The sequence below is a fragment of the Teleopsis dalmanni genome, chromosome X, assembly GCF_002237135.1.
Source record: "Teleopsis dalmanni isolate 2A chromosome X, ASM223713v2, whole genome shotgun sequence".
NCBI lineage: Eukaryota > Metazoa > Arthropoda > Insecta > Diptera > Diopsidae > Teleopsis > Teleopsis dalmanni.
Window position 1 is genome coordinate 2,018,446 of NC_051848.1, and position 16,191 is coordinate 2,034,636.

A 16,191-nucleotide genomic window follows, 5' to 3' on the forward strand; every position below is an offset into this window, starting at 1 on the left:
TCCCACTGATTTAGTTTCTAAATTCCATCGGTTTACTGAAACTTAAATACATTTCATATAAGAATAATATATCATTATTAAAGTGCATCCCTGGCAGGTCTATAAATTATTTTTAACTGAAATAATGGTGACATCTTAATATAGTTGATTAAACTGATTTTCAATAACCTTAATTACTCAACTTTATTATTTATTAAAGTAATTAGGTTAAGTATTGATATTGAGACACAAATAAAATTCAATTAAAAATAATATTATTTATTTATAAATTTAAATGATAATACCCTCATAAATGAAATAAATTATTAATTTGAGTTTGTAAGAATTTAATATATGTAGACCTTTATAAGTTTAAGAATTAAGTTTAATTTCATTGAGAACTGTATACACATCTGACTAAAAATAAATGCGTCAATACTCAAAAGATTGAAATAAGTAAATATATATATATATATATATATATATATATATATATATATATATATATATATATATATATATATATATATATGTATACTATTTGTGTAGAAATTAAAGCTAATTTAGACAAAATTGAATATGTCTAAAAACGGGATGATACCTACAGCAATAAAGTTAGATCCCATAATAAAAAATATTGAAAACAAGAGAATAATACTGATCTTCAATTATTGAGTAAATAATTAGAATGAAAATTTTTTATTCATAGAACATATTTCTGTACTCTTCATACTATCACAAATAAATGGTATAAGGAGTTGTCGAGAATTTAGATTTTACAAAAATTGTATATAGCAAAAATTGGTCACAACAGCAAGCCGAATCAATCTAATGATATCCTCTTGTCTGTCTACTTATATGTTAATAATTTAATCGCCTACTGGAATTGAGTTGATCTATTAATTGTTAATGTTTAAACCTTTTTATAAATTATTATTGTGAATATAGACTTATTAAAATTGGACATGATTGATATTGCTTGACTATATCATAAAACGCTCATATATAATAGAACAACTATTTGGTTTTTCAAAATAAGTATTAATAAAATTAAACAATAAAAATGTAGCAGTTTACAAACTAATTCAGTTTAATGAGAATAAACAGTAAATAGTTTATTGGTAAATAACTGTCTGTGAGAAGGGTATTGCAGCTTCAGAAAACCTCAAACTAATTCAAACATTTTGTACATGCATATATAGCCATTGCTTAAATTCAAAATGAGAGTAGTCGTCCTTTAGAAGTACATACATATGTATTTATTTTAACTCTTTGTTCACTTTTTCGATTAAACAATTAAAAGAGTTAAAAGTTTAAATATTTAAAAACATAAAAAATAAGGTTCTCGTAAATATGAAATATTGGCACTTCCTATTACAAAACATTAGCATGTTAACGTTTTTTACACACTGTATCTTTATAAACAAATTATTCAATTTATTTTAAGTATTAATTGCAAATTATTTCAAAAAACACTTAGAGACAAATCAACTAATTATTTATCACATATTAATATAATATTTTAATATGTATATAAGTAAATATTTAACTGACGCAAATTTCTGCAGTTTGTATAAATATATAAAACAATTTTATTAATCAACATTGGTACTGTCGTCATTATTATCTTCTTAACTTGATCGTATAGCATTAAACGATCTCAGAAAGCTTTTAACAATATAGGTATATGTGTATAAAGCAGATCCTAGAGAACTACTAAGACTTTAACATTTTATATACATTTTGTATAGGTAATATACACTGCAACATAAATTATTTTATATAATTTCTTACAGCAACTAAAAGCCTTTGATGACTTTGCGATCCCTCTCATCTACGCTACTGTTCTAAAATAGTTCAGTTTAAAACTTGTTTAAAGTTCAAAATTTTATGAGTAACAAGTGAAGCATTAAATTGATACCTCGGGCGCATTTTGAACAATTACAAACAAATAATAGAAAAAAACATTAATTATTTTTTTTTTAGTTTTTATATGTTTCGTTAGTAGAACAGTAAAAAACAACAAATGAAAACAATAACAATTCGGAAGTTAATAAATAAAAAATATTTATTTCACCTTACTTGCTGCAACTAATTATAATAAATAACTTTTTATACTTCTGATATTAATTTTTTTATGTTTTTGCATTTTGGTACATATATATATATATTTTTTGGTATTATATATATGTATATACATATGGTATATGTTCATATATGTCTGTGTACTAATTTACAATCGTTTAGAAAAAATAGTGAAATAGCTTCATCTCATACTTATGTAATTTATCAGTTTTCCGACACTTTATGTACCTATGATTAAGAATTTTTATATATAACTAAACACAGATAGACCATATTTGTGTGTCGCGCTCAGCTTGCAATATCCTTTGCGATGTTCATAATAAAAGAAGCGCGGAAATTAATAACGATCATTAACTCTTGATTGCTGGAATGCGACTAAAAATCAACGCCCGGCGCTGTAGGAACCCGCAGAACTCACGTAATTATTACAATTTGTACAAGCTGAAAAATGAAACGACAAAGAACCTGTTTATCGATAAGGCCGCATACATACAGAAATACAGAATACAGAAATACAATACAGAAATGGACTGTGATGAAGCTTGGAGCATATTCAAAAGCCCAATGCAGAATATTTGTCGTGAAGTCTTGGGAAACAAGAAAAATATCAAAAACGACAGGATGTCTGAGGAAATTTGGGACAAAATAGAAGAAAGAAGTCTCACAGAAGCAAAGATGCTTGGGGAAGCATCTATGACGCGCTAGCTTCTCTAAAGCGGAAAAGCTGCTAATAAGGCTGACATGAAAACACTGTTCGCTCTTACGAGAACTTTAAGCGGACAAAATGGTGTTCTTGTAACCTCAAAACAAGAACAATTATCAGTTGGGAAAAAATATTTTGAAAGCACGCTTAACTCAGTATTTGCTACAACTGATAATCCTAATCCACTTCTCAACGGCGCCATAACATCAACAGGCAAATTAATACCGAACCACCTACAGTAATGGAAATAAGTAGTTCCATCTCTATCGCCTGGCAGTGACGGTTTGGGGGTAGAGTGCTTTCGGTACACAACTTATGGCTACAAAACTTCTATCTATTTTCAACAAATTATGGCTCACTTACTTCATACCGCCATCATGAAAAGAATCAGTAATTGTCAAAATTCCCAAAAACAGAGATCAAAAGAAATGCTCAAAATATGGCTCACTAAATCCATACCGTCATCAGGGAAAGAATCAGTAATTGTTAAAATTCTCAAAAAAGGAGATCAAAAGAAATGCTCAAATTGGAGAGGCATCTCACTGCTTCCTGCCATAACAAAAATATGAAACAAAATTATCCTTTACAGGATCACGGAACAACTTGACAAACTAATAAGGAAAAAACAATCGGGTTTTCGCCCAGCGAGATCGTGCGTGGATCTGATTAATACAATGCGAATAATTACAAAACAATAATTACAAAACAATAATTACAAAACACCACACTTTACCTAGTGTTTGTTGATTTTTTAAAAGCAATCAACTCTCTTGACAGAAATTCAATATGGATAGCGCTTAAGTTAAGGGGCGTTCCCGATAAAATAATAAATATTATCTAAGCTACCTATGAAGGTACAACTTGCAAAGTCTTATATAGTGGTGAGCTCAGCAAAGCTTTTTTGTGCCGCACAGGAGTACAACAAAGTTGCGCTCTGACTCCGCTTTTGTTTATAACAGTCTTGGACTTGGTATTTGAAGGTATAGAAACACGCACGCATGGTATAAACTGAGGACTAAGAGGCAGATTAGCCGATTTTTAATATACTGACGCTGTTGTTTTACTGCCAAACCGTCATAGCGATATGCACCATCAACTTACTTTGTTAGAAAACGAGGCGAAGAAGGTTGGCTTAGTAATAAACTGCGAAAAGGTTGGCTTAGTAATAAACTGCGAAAAGACGAAATCAATGAGAATAAATTCAAACAGTAGCACAGTACTGCGCAGTAGCAGCACCGATATTGCAGATGTCGGTTTGAACATGTTTCAATACTTCGGCAGCCAAATCTCTGGAGATGGCGGAACATCAGCAGACGTCGACTGTAGGGCACGAAAGCGCGCTCCGCGTTCGGTAGACTCAAATCGAACTGGAAGTCTTCAATCATAACGCAGCAAACAAAATTTGAAATATTTAATGCGTGTATTAAATCAACCTATACAGTTGTGAGACCTGACACACTTCATGTACTATCATAAACAAGTTGCAATCCTTCATCAACAGAAACCTAAGACATATTTTAAAAATCTGGTGGCCGCGCACTATTCGCAACGAAACACTGTGGCGAAAAAAAAAAATCAACAAGCGCAAATATGGATGGATTGGCCATACGCTCAGGAAGAGCTCAAACGAAATACCCCATGCAGCGTCAGAATGGAACCTACAAGGCCGGCGAGGAAGAGGTAGGTCGAAAAAACTTGGCGCAGAACTGTCACAAGCGAAACAAGGAAATCTTTTAGCGAGCTTAGAGCAATAGCTCGGCAGCGCAATAACTGGAAAACATTTGTAAATTCTATAATATAAATTTGATGTACGCGTAAATGGAGACAGAAACCGTCGAGAGTGAGAGTGGGAGATATGGTAATAAACTGGGAGGATAGCGTTAAATATCTCGGCATCACGTTGGACAAACGATTCACATGGCTTAAACATGTTCAATTGAAAAGAATTAGCTGTGTCAAAATTCTTCATCACCTCCAACTTTTGATTAATTTCATACTTTGGCAATTTTAATGTATATTATTTCTATAATAATTAAAGCTATTTTTAATATCTGACTTAATTTGAGACTTTTGTGCGTTTGTATGCCTATTTATAAAAATTAGTATTGATCTATTCATTTAATCGTATTTATCTAGTAAAGTCATTAACGCTACAGGTTTTCTGTGTCTATATCTCCGTTTGCAGTAGTATTATTTATGACTGATATGTTGATTTTTATTGAAATAAATGAGAGTCTGTTTTTATATCGGGTGTTTAGAAGAATGTAGTGAGTTTAGCAAAAACTGGGTCAACGAGTAGAAACCTCTTAATAACGACAACTAAATATCGTCCAGTGCTCCTCGATTATTTGCCAAGGAAAGATGGTGAAAGGAAAAGGAAGTTATTTGTATTTGTATATGTGTAACTAAAACTTGATAATTTTTTTATTTATAATTTTTATACAGTATTAATACTAAAAAAGTTATGTACAATGCTATAATAAATTGTAAATCTAATATTATCAATTATAGAAACCATTGGCTATACATATATTGTATAATTACAATATATTATTTTTTTAAATATCTCTGATCAAATTTATATATCATATTTGTTTTATGATTTCTCTAATTGTTTCAACTTTTACCAATATAGCATCTGTTCAAAATTGGTTAGATTTGAACTATTAAAGTGTTAAACCCTGATATGATAAAAATTGAAACAATACTTTAGCGATTGATCAGTACGTTAGATTCCTAAATATTGAAAACAAATGCCGGTTTGTTTTTTCAACAAAATGAGTCTGACGTAGAATATACTCTTAGGTGTGATATAAACAGTTAACAATGTGAACCTGATTTAATCTTATCAATTATGCTGTTTTAGGATTGACAAAAATAAATCAAATTTAAATGTTATTAATATTAATATCAATATCATAAAATACTACTTCGTATATATATTTTATACCTATATTTTTTTTTAGTATATCACGTTAATTGAATAAAAAAACAATTGTTGTTGTTGGTCTTTTTTGGTTTAACTAAAAATAATACAAGAAATATAAATTTAAAAAAACTATCAGCAATTAAAAATAAAAATCACATTTTTTTTAAATTTAATTATTTTGTGCTTATATAAATGTAATGTACATAATAATTATTATATTAATTATATTTTGAAACACCAGCTACCTTAACTATAAAAAATGAGCTCAAATATAGATACAAAAATCAAGCCTTATTATTTTCTAAAATTAAACAAAGCAGTTATAATAAAAAAACGCAGGGTTTAAGATTAGATTGCAGAACCTTCCTATATAGTCAGCGTCATTAAAAAATAATTAGTTACAAAATATGAAATCGTTGTATAAGACAGCTCATCAAATAGCAATATTACACCTATTTATTTTTAGTTTTCCAGAAATAACAAAAAAAAAAAAGTAAAAACTAAATAAAAATATTTCAATAATGAATATATATTTATATATTTAGTTACTAAACAAATGTTTTAGAAAATAATAATGAATAAATTTTGCATAAATAACTAAGTACATAAATATTTATAGTAACATTAGTTAATAAATTCTAATAATCTATAAACTTTCATTTTATACACTTAAGTAAATTATATTTCTCAAGGTTGTGTCTATTTATGGTAGTTTTTTTTAAATACTATTTAAATCGTGTTAACTTCATTATTATAACTAATTATGAATTAACAACTCATGCATTGTTCGGTTTATAAATTTATGGCGTCTGTCGTTTAAAAAGAAGTAATTATTTCAAAAATTATGAAAATTTTAATCAGACCTAATTCTAATCAGTATCTCAAATACTTAATAGTTGATACTTCAACCTAATCTGTTGCCGATTGATTAGCGTTAAACTCAAGTGGATTAAATATAATAAATCATTGCAAAAAATCATAAAATCAAGAAAGAAAAATCGTTATTTTTTGGACGACCCATAGAAGTTGAAAATTTTAAGAAACTTAAGATACGGGAATTTTTAAGAAATTTGATTGCTTTATTATATACCATTAAATGTTTCGCACATATATGTTTATATCTTATATACAAATATTATTAATAAAAATTATATTTAAATTTAACTTTTTATTAGGAGTTGATTTATTTTGTTTTGTAAAGGATATACATTTTAAGTAAAATAATTTAAGAAAAATTGATTGTTTTTTAAATTATTATCATTACAAACTTATAATATAAGGATAAGGATCTTTTTTAGTTTTTAACAAAGTCAAAATAAAAATAGACTCATCCATTAAAATGTAAATTCCATTTGCTTTAAAGAGAAAATTAAAAATGAAAATTATAATTTTATAATCTTGAGACAATAATCCTTGCTTTAAAATGTTTCAAACTATTAAATAATTATTTAAAAATAAAATTTTTAAACTACAGCGCGGAGGAGTTTCAGAATCATTTGTTTGGTTTTTTTGTAATGAATAAAATAGGGAACTGATTTTGGAAAAAAAGGTTAGTGTAAGCTGTGTCTTATTATATAGTGATAAACACATGTCCAAATAAATTTAATAATAATTTAATAATAATAATTTAATAATAATAATTTAATAATAATAATTTAATAATAGCAAAATAGAAATAATATAATAATAAAATAAAATTGCAATTAAAATAAATAACAAATAACATATCACATTAAACTAATATGAGATAATGTTTAATAAAATATACTAAAAATAAATTAAAACAAAATATAAAACAATATTGTTGAAAATATTTAAAAGAAAAAAAATTAAATAATGATAGATCAAAGAAGTTAAATTAAAATGAAATAAAAATAAAATAAAAAAGAAAAATAAGTAAAATATAAACAGTTGAACTAATATTTTTATACATATGTGTATGCATACACGTACATGTATATTATTATATATATTATACATATATAATAATAAATGTATAAAATATAATATAAACTAAAATATAATAAAATACAGTTAAAATAAAATTTAAATAACATAATATTATATAATTATTAAATAAAATTAACATAAATTTGTACTAAATTAAAAACAAAACAAAAATAAAATATGTTAAATATGTGTTCTTAATATACCTATTGCAAAAAATTCATTTTTCAACATTTGATATTAAACCGTAGAATTAAGCTATATAAAAATAATAACTTCATATCTTAGAATATAATTTGAATTTAACAAAGTAATAATATTTAGATATACTAATCCCAAACACCCAAACAATACGTAGGGTATACATTAGGGTGCCATTAATTTTCGAAAGTCGGAAAATTGCGCGCGGCACCCCCCAGATCGGTTCATTTTACTAAAAAAATAATCTGAAATTTTAGTTCAATTGGATAAGTGGAAATGGTGCCCCAAGAGCCTCAAAGAGTGAAAAATAACGATTTTTTCCATAAAATTCATCTTTGATTGCTTATATCTTCGACATATTTAATTTTACATTTCTAATAGTTATTGAATAAAACAAAAAATAAGTTGAAGTCACCCGATTGCTAACTTTGAAAGTACTATGAATGTAATTGTCCGCTTCAGCTTTACAAAAAATTTAATATTTCTAAAAAATTTAAAATAAATTCAATATTTCCAAAATTTAATCTTTCTAATAATAAAAAAGTACTAATTCTAGGTTTGTCCGACATAATTTTTATTATTTTATTTAAAGTTGCTGGAGCAAAGTATCCTTATTACCTTCAGTTATTTTTGCGCGATCTATTGATATTCTCCTGACTTCCTTGTCATCACTATCTATATTCAAATTTGAAACCATCTTTTTCTTTGTCTCAGGTGATATATTTAAATCCAAAAAAGCAAAATGAACAAGTTTTGAGCTTAAATACCAAATACAATTTTTTGATATTGACTGAGAATAGAAAGATGATTAAAATCTTGAAAATGAGCTTTGACTGATGACAAAGCATTACTTCAACATACACTTTAGTAATAAATATACATATATCGCAAAGAGCATTTTCTTCTTCTGTAGATAATTTGAACTCTTTCCTAAATAAAAATATTTTTAATACATGCATGACTTTCACCATCCATCTTGCATGATGTATAGCTCCAGGAGGTCGAAACTTTATGGTACAGTTCGGCTTTTCTCCTAAAAACATTAATGCAAGTGCAGAAGTTCCTTATAATCATCTCTTGGTTGGTTATCCTTACGAATCTTATAAAGGAAACTTGTAATTCGTAACACATCATCCATATTTAACGATTTTCTTACTTTTTCATTTTCTAAGCCGACTGTAAACTTATCAACGTTTATTTTCGGCCAAAACTTCTGAAATCGTTTAAATAGTTCAACATTTGTGCTTTCAGACTTGTACACTTTTTAATGTAATCGCTTTGAATTAAAATTCACTTCGCATTCCAATGACTAATACAGAAACTCACTTATGTATATAACTATACAAGTATTGGACTTATTTTCTAGCAAATTTAGTAGATCATTCATTCATTGAACTTACCTAAATTTAATAGGGGGATTTCAGCTTGTATTTGCTTTTATTCAATAACTATTAGAAATACAGAAAAACTTTGTATGAGTGAATTGTTTATTTTTAATAGATCTATAACTTTTAGGAAGACAGTTTTTATGTAAAATTAAATATGTCGGAGATATAAGCAATCAAAGATGAATTTTATGGAAAAAATCGTTATTTTCAATCTTTGAGGCTCTTGGGGCACCATTTCCACTTATCCAATTGAACTAAAATTTTACACAGATTATTTTTTTAGTAAAATGAACCGATCTGGGGGGTGCCGTCAACCGATTTTACGAAAAAAAAATTGCCCATATACCTTAATGGCACCCTAGTATACATACAACTTTGAGTTTAGCAATGTTTTAGCAACATATTTTATTTGTCTTAAATGAAAATATATTTATAGTTGAAATAAAATTGATCATTTTTATTCAAAAATGCAGTAAATTTTTGCAAAATTTGTGTAGTTTAATTTTTGCTTTATATTGCTAGTGCTAATCTACCTCACAAATTTGTAAGTTAATCTATTTTATATTTAATATATTATTTATTTATATTATAATTATTAAATTTAAAAAATTATTGATTTATATATGTGTTATTTATTTAATGAATTTGTGTAATTTAAGAACACTTGAGCTGACAAACTTTAACACTTAATATGGCTTATTAAGTATTAAATATATAATACGTACTAGTAACAAATTGATTTAGAAATTAAAAAAAAATACTTATACACAAAATGTTGGTATAAAATTTCAAGTTAATTAATATAATGTGATATTTTCTATAAAATTGTTACTAATTTTTTTTCAAATATTTCATGCTCCAATCCTTAATTAACTCATTAATTAAATAAAGCACTTATAAACATTTTTGCTACTACTGTGTTTAATTCTACTCTAAAATTTATGTTATAAAAAAATAAATTTTATCAAATTTCAATATCTCATGGATAACATTATACTGATTTTCTTGTAATTGTAAAATATTGTAAAAAAAAATAAATACATGAATATTATAAAACAATTTTAATATACATAAATTATAAAATAATTTTAAGATATTTCAAAGTGTAATAATATTAAATTTATTTAACTAGTAAGTAAAGTGAAAATGTTATATTATATTATAATTATATATAAATATATAAAAACATATATAAATATAAATATTTGAATATATATTTCAAAGTGTAATAATATTAAATTTATTTAACTAGTAAGTAAAGTGAAAATATATATATTTATATATACAATGCATATATATGTATACTTAAATCATTTAACAATAAAGTACTATTTTGCATTTTTATGCGTTTTAATGAATTCCAGAATAATAGTATTATATTATGTTGTATAATGCGAGTATTATATTGAGAACAATAATAAATTAATAAAAGAACTATTATATTCTATTTCAAAAAATCAAAAATAATTAATAATGTAAAAACATTGTTTAGCCGTTTTGTACAGAAAAAATTCTGAACAAAAGTAACTATTGAAAAAAAATATGTTTGCTATAATTATTTAGGATTTTATGTTTTACGTTATTTTTAAATATTACGACACGATATTATTAATATATTATTATTTATTATACAAATACAATATTATTGACTAAAATTAGTTCAAGTTCAATACACAATTTTATAATTGGTGGAAATTTTTAAAAATTTAAAAAAAAATTATTTGAAACTATAATTTAATTTGAATTTTAAACTTCAGAATTGACTTAGAAACAATTTTAAAAAGATTTATAAAAAAAACTGTTAAAATTTGTATATGAAAATTTCATATATAAATAAATATATTTTTAATAATATAATATTTTATTTATTTAAAGAAGTATTTATTTTATTTTATTTCACCATAATTAGTGGAAATTTTTAATAAATTCAAAAAAAATTAATTGAAACTTTAATTTAATTTGAATTTTAACCTCAAGAATTGACTTAGAAATAATTCTAAAAAGTTTAATAAAAAAAACTGCTAAAATTTGTACATAAAAATTTCATATATAAATAAACATATTTTTAAAAATATGATATTTTATTTATTTAAAAAACTATTTATTTTATTTATTTTGGGATATTTCTGAATTTGATAAAAGACACACTTTTTTTTTGATTTTATCAATTATTTTAAAAATTTTCGTCCTATTCACCACTGTCCTTTTAACTGTTCGAAAAATGAAAGTGCATAAATAGAATTATTACCTAAATACCAAACAAAAAATATTTTAATTGTTGACACTGAGTACTGGTATATTCACTTTCTTTTTATCAACAATTTTTAATAAATAAAATGCATTGCGGGGGGCGACAGATAAGACAGGTAAACTCACAGTAACCAATACCGATCGCATTTAGAGATTTAATTTTGTTTTGTGATGAAATGTTACACTTACAGCGTGAGAGTTTTATGCCCCATTCTGGTTGTGTCATTTTGCTTTGTTCTGATTATTTGTTGATTTTTTATTTGCTGTATGTGTTGCCGGTGTTGTGTATGTAGGAATGCAACCAACTGTTATTATTATTGTTGTTGTTGTTACAGATTATGTAAAACTTTTTAATATATATTTATTTATGCGAGGTTGTATTAATAATTAGTATTAAAATTAATATATATATAACATAAATCAATTATTTTTTGAAAATTATTATTTCCTGTTGGGCTGGTCTGATCAGGTGCACAATTTATGGATTATTGTTTTAAATATGCTTTCGTTATTTTTGTTGTTTCTGCTATGTGTGGTTGTTATTTAAGTTACACTTTATTAACACTTTTTAAACAAATTGCTTTAATTACATACATACGTATATTAAAAACAAATAATTAATTTAAAATTTTAAGTCCTGCACTTTTTTAATTTAAATTAGCACATCCTGACCAACAGTGACAAAATATCCTCCTGCCGATTTTTTCACACGCGAACGTTATTCAATTTCGTTACTTTGGAGGAATTGTGCCAGTTTTAACAAATAACAACAACTTGGCACAATCAAGTATGAAGAGAATATGAAAATGAAACGTTCGCGTCGTCGCACGTTCAACGATGAAAGTCAAATTTTAAATGAGAAAAAATAATTCAATGTCTTTAGTTTATATACGAGATAAGCGTTGAAGTTATGTTTTTTGTTGTAGTTGTTGTCGGTTTGTTTTTGTTTTTGGTTTTGTTTGATTATTATAGTTATTGCTGGTACTGTTAATACTACGCTTTTGTTTTTGTTCTTGTTGCTGTTGCTGTTTTTGTTGTTGTTATTGTTAAATTATTGACGAATATATTTTTGTTGATATTAGTATTCCAGTTGTTTTTATTGGAATTTAAGTTTAAATTAATTTTATATTTCTAAGATCTGTTATGATTTTGTTGCAGGACGAACATTTTTTTAAATGGTGGTACACCTAAGACTGTGAATAAATCTGTTAATCTGATTAAGCCAACAAAGTGTTAATAGACACTTCCCAAAAGGATAGATATTAAGAACACTGACACTTTTGACTGTCACTATTTAAATCAATGTTATATTATTTATATTACAAATTATTTATTTCAATAAAAATATGTTATATTTAATTGTAAATATAATTGCATAAACAAATGTTTTAGTTTGATTAAAAAGTTTTATGAAATTAAATTTGTTTCTAAATATTTATATGTATATAAAGAATTTTTGAAATGGATTAATTAATTCGACTTTTAAATCGCCAATACCAAAATTTTGGTTGGAATAAACCTCTAGCAATAAAGTATTAAGTCAACGAAGAGTGTTGCTGTTTTCAATGATATATTGATCTATTGCGCATACTTGGAATAGAATCAGGGATAGATTAAATTTAAAAAAGCAAAATTGGTAGAAATTAGTAGAAAGCAAAAATGATGAAATAATGAAAAATTTTCAATGTTCTTCCAACTACTGCTAGAAGACACGATCCTTTTGCAAAGTATCTTCTTTCGTATACATCGTGTCTTGGTTACAATATTAAACCGCGGGTATTATAAAAGATATAGATCAATGTTTTCACTTCACAATTAGCAAAGAGCGTAACTAAAGAAATACGAAAAGGTGCAGCAAGTATCACATAATCTTAATTATCTAATAAATAATTATAATAGACAATTAAATTTAACTTACAGAAATGAAAATCCTAGTAAAAAACTTCTTGACACATACAATTTTGGTTTACTGTACCCAAAAATAGGTAGGGAAAAAGCGTTAATATGATAGTATTGTTATTTTGTACCGAACATACCTTAATTAAATTTTACGATATAAATTTATTGAAATAAAGTTCAGGTTTATATATAAAAAACTCAATTATTATGTATAAAATAGAACTAGTATAAAAATTTATATCTGTGAAATTGAAAAATGTCAGTTTTTCTTAAAACTGCTTTTCCCAACCAAGAGACGTGATGGTTTCCTACATATAATTTTCTTAAAATTTACGAGAACAGACCCAATGTGATTCGTCATCACATCTTCTACAATTTTTTAGAAACTTTTGTACTTTGGTATTGAAGTGAATTAAGAAATAATACCGCTTGTTCGAATCTATTATTTCGAAAATTTTTGTATGGAAAGTATGGGTAATTACCAAACAATTAGCGAGTTAATTGTGAAACTGCATTAATTGAAATAATGCAAAAGTACTGTAAAATATATGATTTAAAATTTTAAATCATGATTTTTTTATTGCAACAATTCAAAAATTTAATTATTCTTCTAGTTTTCATTTTAGTTTTAATATAATATATAATTTTATAATTTTAATATATATATAAAAAATATAATCAGATTTTGTTTTTCCTTCTTTCCAGATTTATTTTCTCCATCTTTATAAGAACTTACACATATCGACAAAATTTTATATATGTTTTATGAAAAATAACTGTAGTGCAAGATTGTGGTTTTCAAGAATAAAGAAATATATATGGTCAACTTCTTTTTACTGCTAATTGCAATTACAAATAAGTCAGGTTCTTTTCGACTATTTTTCCATAGTCTTATCGGAAATAGCGCTCACTGACCTGAGTGAGCCTTAACTAAATCTAACAGCATTACATTAGATTTATTTTAAATTGACTTAACTATGTACCTCCTTAAAAGATCTCCGTAGTGGTCATCTAAACCAAGAAGTCTGTGTCGACTGATAATACTGAGTATAAATAGTACGTTTTATTTTATTGAATTGCAAATACGATTATCTACTCACTCGATATTACAGTCCTAAATTAAAGAGAATTTTAGAGAAGAAGGAGAAGGACATCTATAACATAACTAATTCTATAATTGCACTTGTTTTAGTTTGTTATATATTTTTTTACTTTACGAGTGTTTTAAAGGAATTGTTTTTGTTGTTTGTAAGGTTAATTTGATCGTTAAATGTTTTTAATTTATAAGTTTTATAGCCGCGATTAGATTCAAGCTGTTTTATAGAACACATTTGCTTTTCAGTTTTTCACGATTGTAAAATAAACGCATAATCTTATAATTTTTTTTTAGTATATATGTTTATATATATAAATAAAATTATATTGTATAATAATATAAACCGTTTTTGTTATTTTATTGCAAAAAATATAAATTATTTAACAACATACCAAAATTGTGTTTATCTGAGCGTACAATTTTGGTACTAAATTTTAATTTAATTACTAATAAACAAGGGAGCTTTGTTGTTGTTGTGTCAATATTTTACACTTAACAATTCTCTAAGTTAATATCATTAACTATTTTAAACCTATAAAAATAATATTTTCTAGCCGTCGACGTTAATGAAGTTTATTGCATTTTGCACCATCCGCCACAGTTGCGATTCAAAACTCAACTGTTAACAAATTTGGCAGAGTGAATTCATTTTCGTTTACTTGTAGCATTTTAAATAAGTAAATAATAAATTAATTAATTAATAATTGTAAAAATCTGGATCAATGGCACAGACGTTGGTAAACAGTCATATTGTTAAGATAGCACCTTTTGTCACCAGTTCAAGCAATGGTTGAATCGAATGACAATGCAAAATGCAATTAGGTAGATACCATAGTAGTCAGGCAAACAGTTTTCCCACCATAAACAAGCCGATCAGAGCGATCTGCAAGACAGCTATCATCCTGTGCTTGTGTTTATTGCCTTCATTATATATAAGATTCAATTGTTTTATTATTCATTGTTATTTTAATACTAGTTTAAAACTATAAGATCATTATTCAGGTATGTTACCTCAATAGCAATCCAATAATTTCTTCATTATATATTATACTATATTTATTTATATAATATGATTTTTTATAATCAATAAATAACTTCTTTATAAAAGGATTAAGAATTATACCTTCAAAAAAGAACTTACTCGTTCTTTTTTTGATTTCCTGCGCCTATCCAATCGGCAAATTTTTTTTATTTTCACGCTGGCAACACTTTTATACACATTCTGTCAGAGTTTAACGCATATCGTACGATTAGTTTTTGTTTGGCGTCTATACAAAGAAGTCGAAAAATTTTCGTGTGGCGATTTTTAGCTGAATTTCATTCAAAAAAAGTGTCGACCCCATATTCATCGAACGTGATGAAACATGGGTCTATGAATTTGATATGCCCACCAAACAACAATCGACCGAATGGTGCTTCGAAGGTGAGCCGAAACCGAAAAGAGAACGCCAAAGTCGGTCCAAAATCAAAGTTATGCTGACTGTTTTCTTCGATATTCGTGGTGTGGTGCACTATGAATTTCTTCCGGACTGTCAAATGGTCAAACGGTCAATAAGGAGCATTATTTTGCCGTTATGCGTCGTTTGCGCGCCGGCCCCCACAGCATTGGTTGCTCCGCAGTTTTTAGCCAAAAACTCCACCAATATCATCAACCAAGCACCGTACTCACCAGATATGGCCCCGTGTGACTTTTTCCTCTTCCCCCGCCCTGACT

The 16,191-nt window shown here is 26.2% G+C and overlaps 1 protein-coding gene across 1 annotated transcript in view; it reads right to left on the reverse strand.

Annotated features, from left to right (window-relative positions):
- Nucleotides 1-11,862, reverse strand: part of LOC119687912 (putative inorganic phosphate cotransporter) — a 28,377-nt gene extending 16,515 nt beyond the window's left edge. Inside the window, exon 1 of the mRNA XM_038102462.1 lies at nt 11,672-11,862. Within this exon, the coding sequence (XP_037958390.1) occupies nt 11,672-11,708 (37 nt within the window). The 5' untranslated portion in view covers nt 11,709-11,862. The remainder of the gene's footprint in view (nt 1-11,671) is intronic.
- Between the last annotated feature and the right edge of the window lie 4,329 nt (nt 11,863-16,191).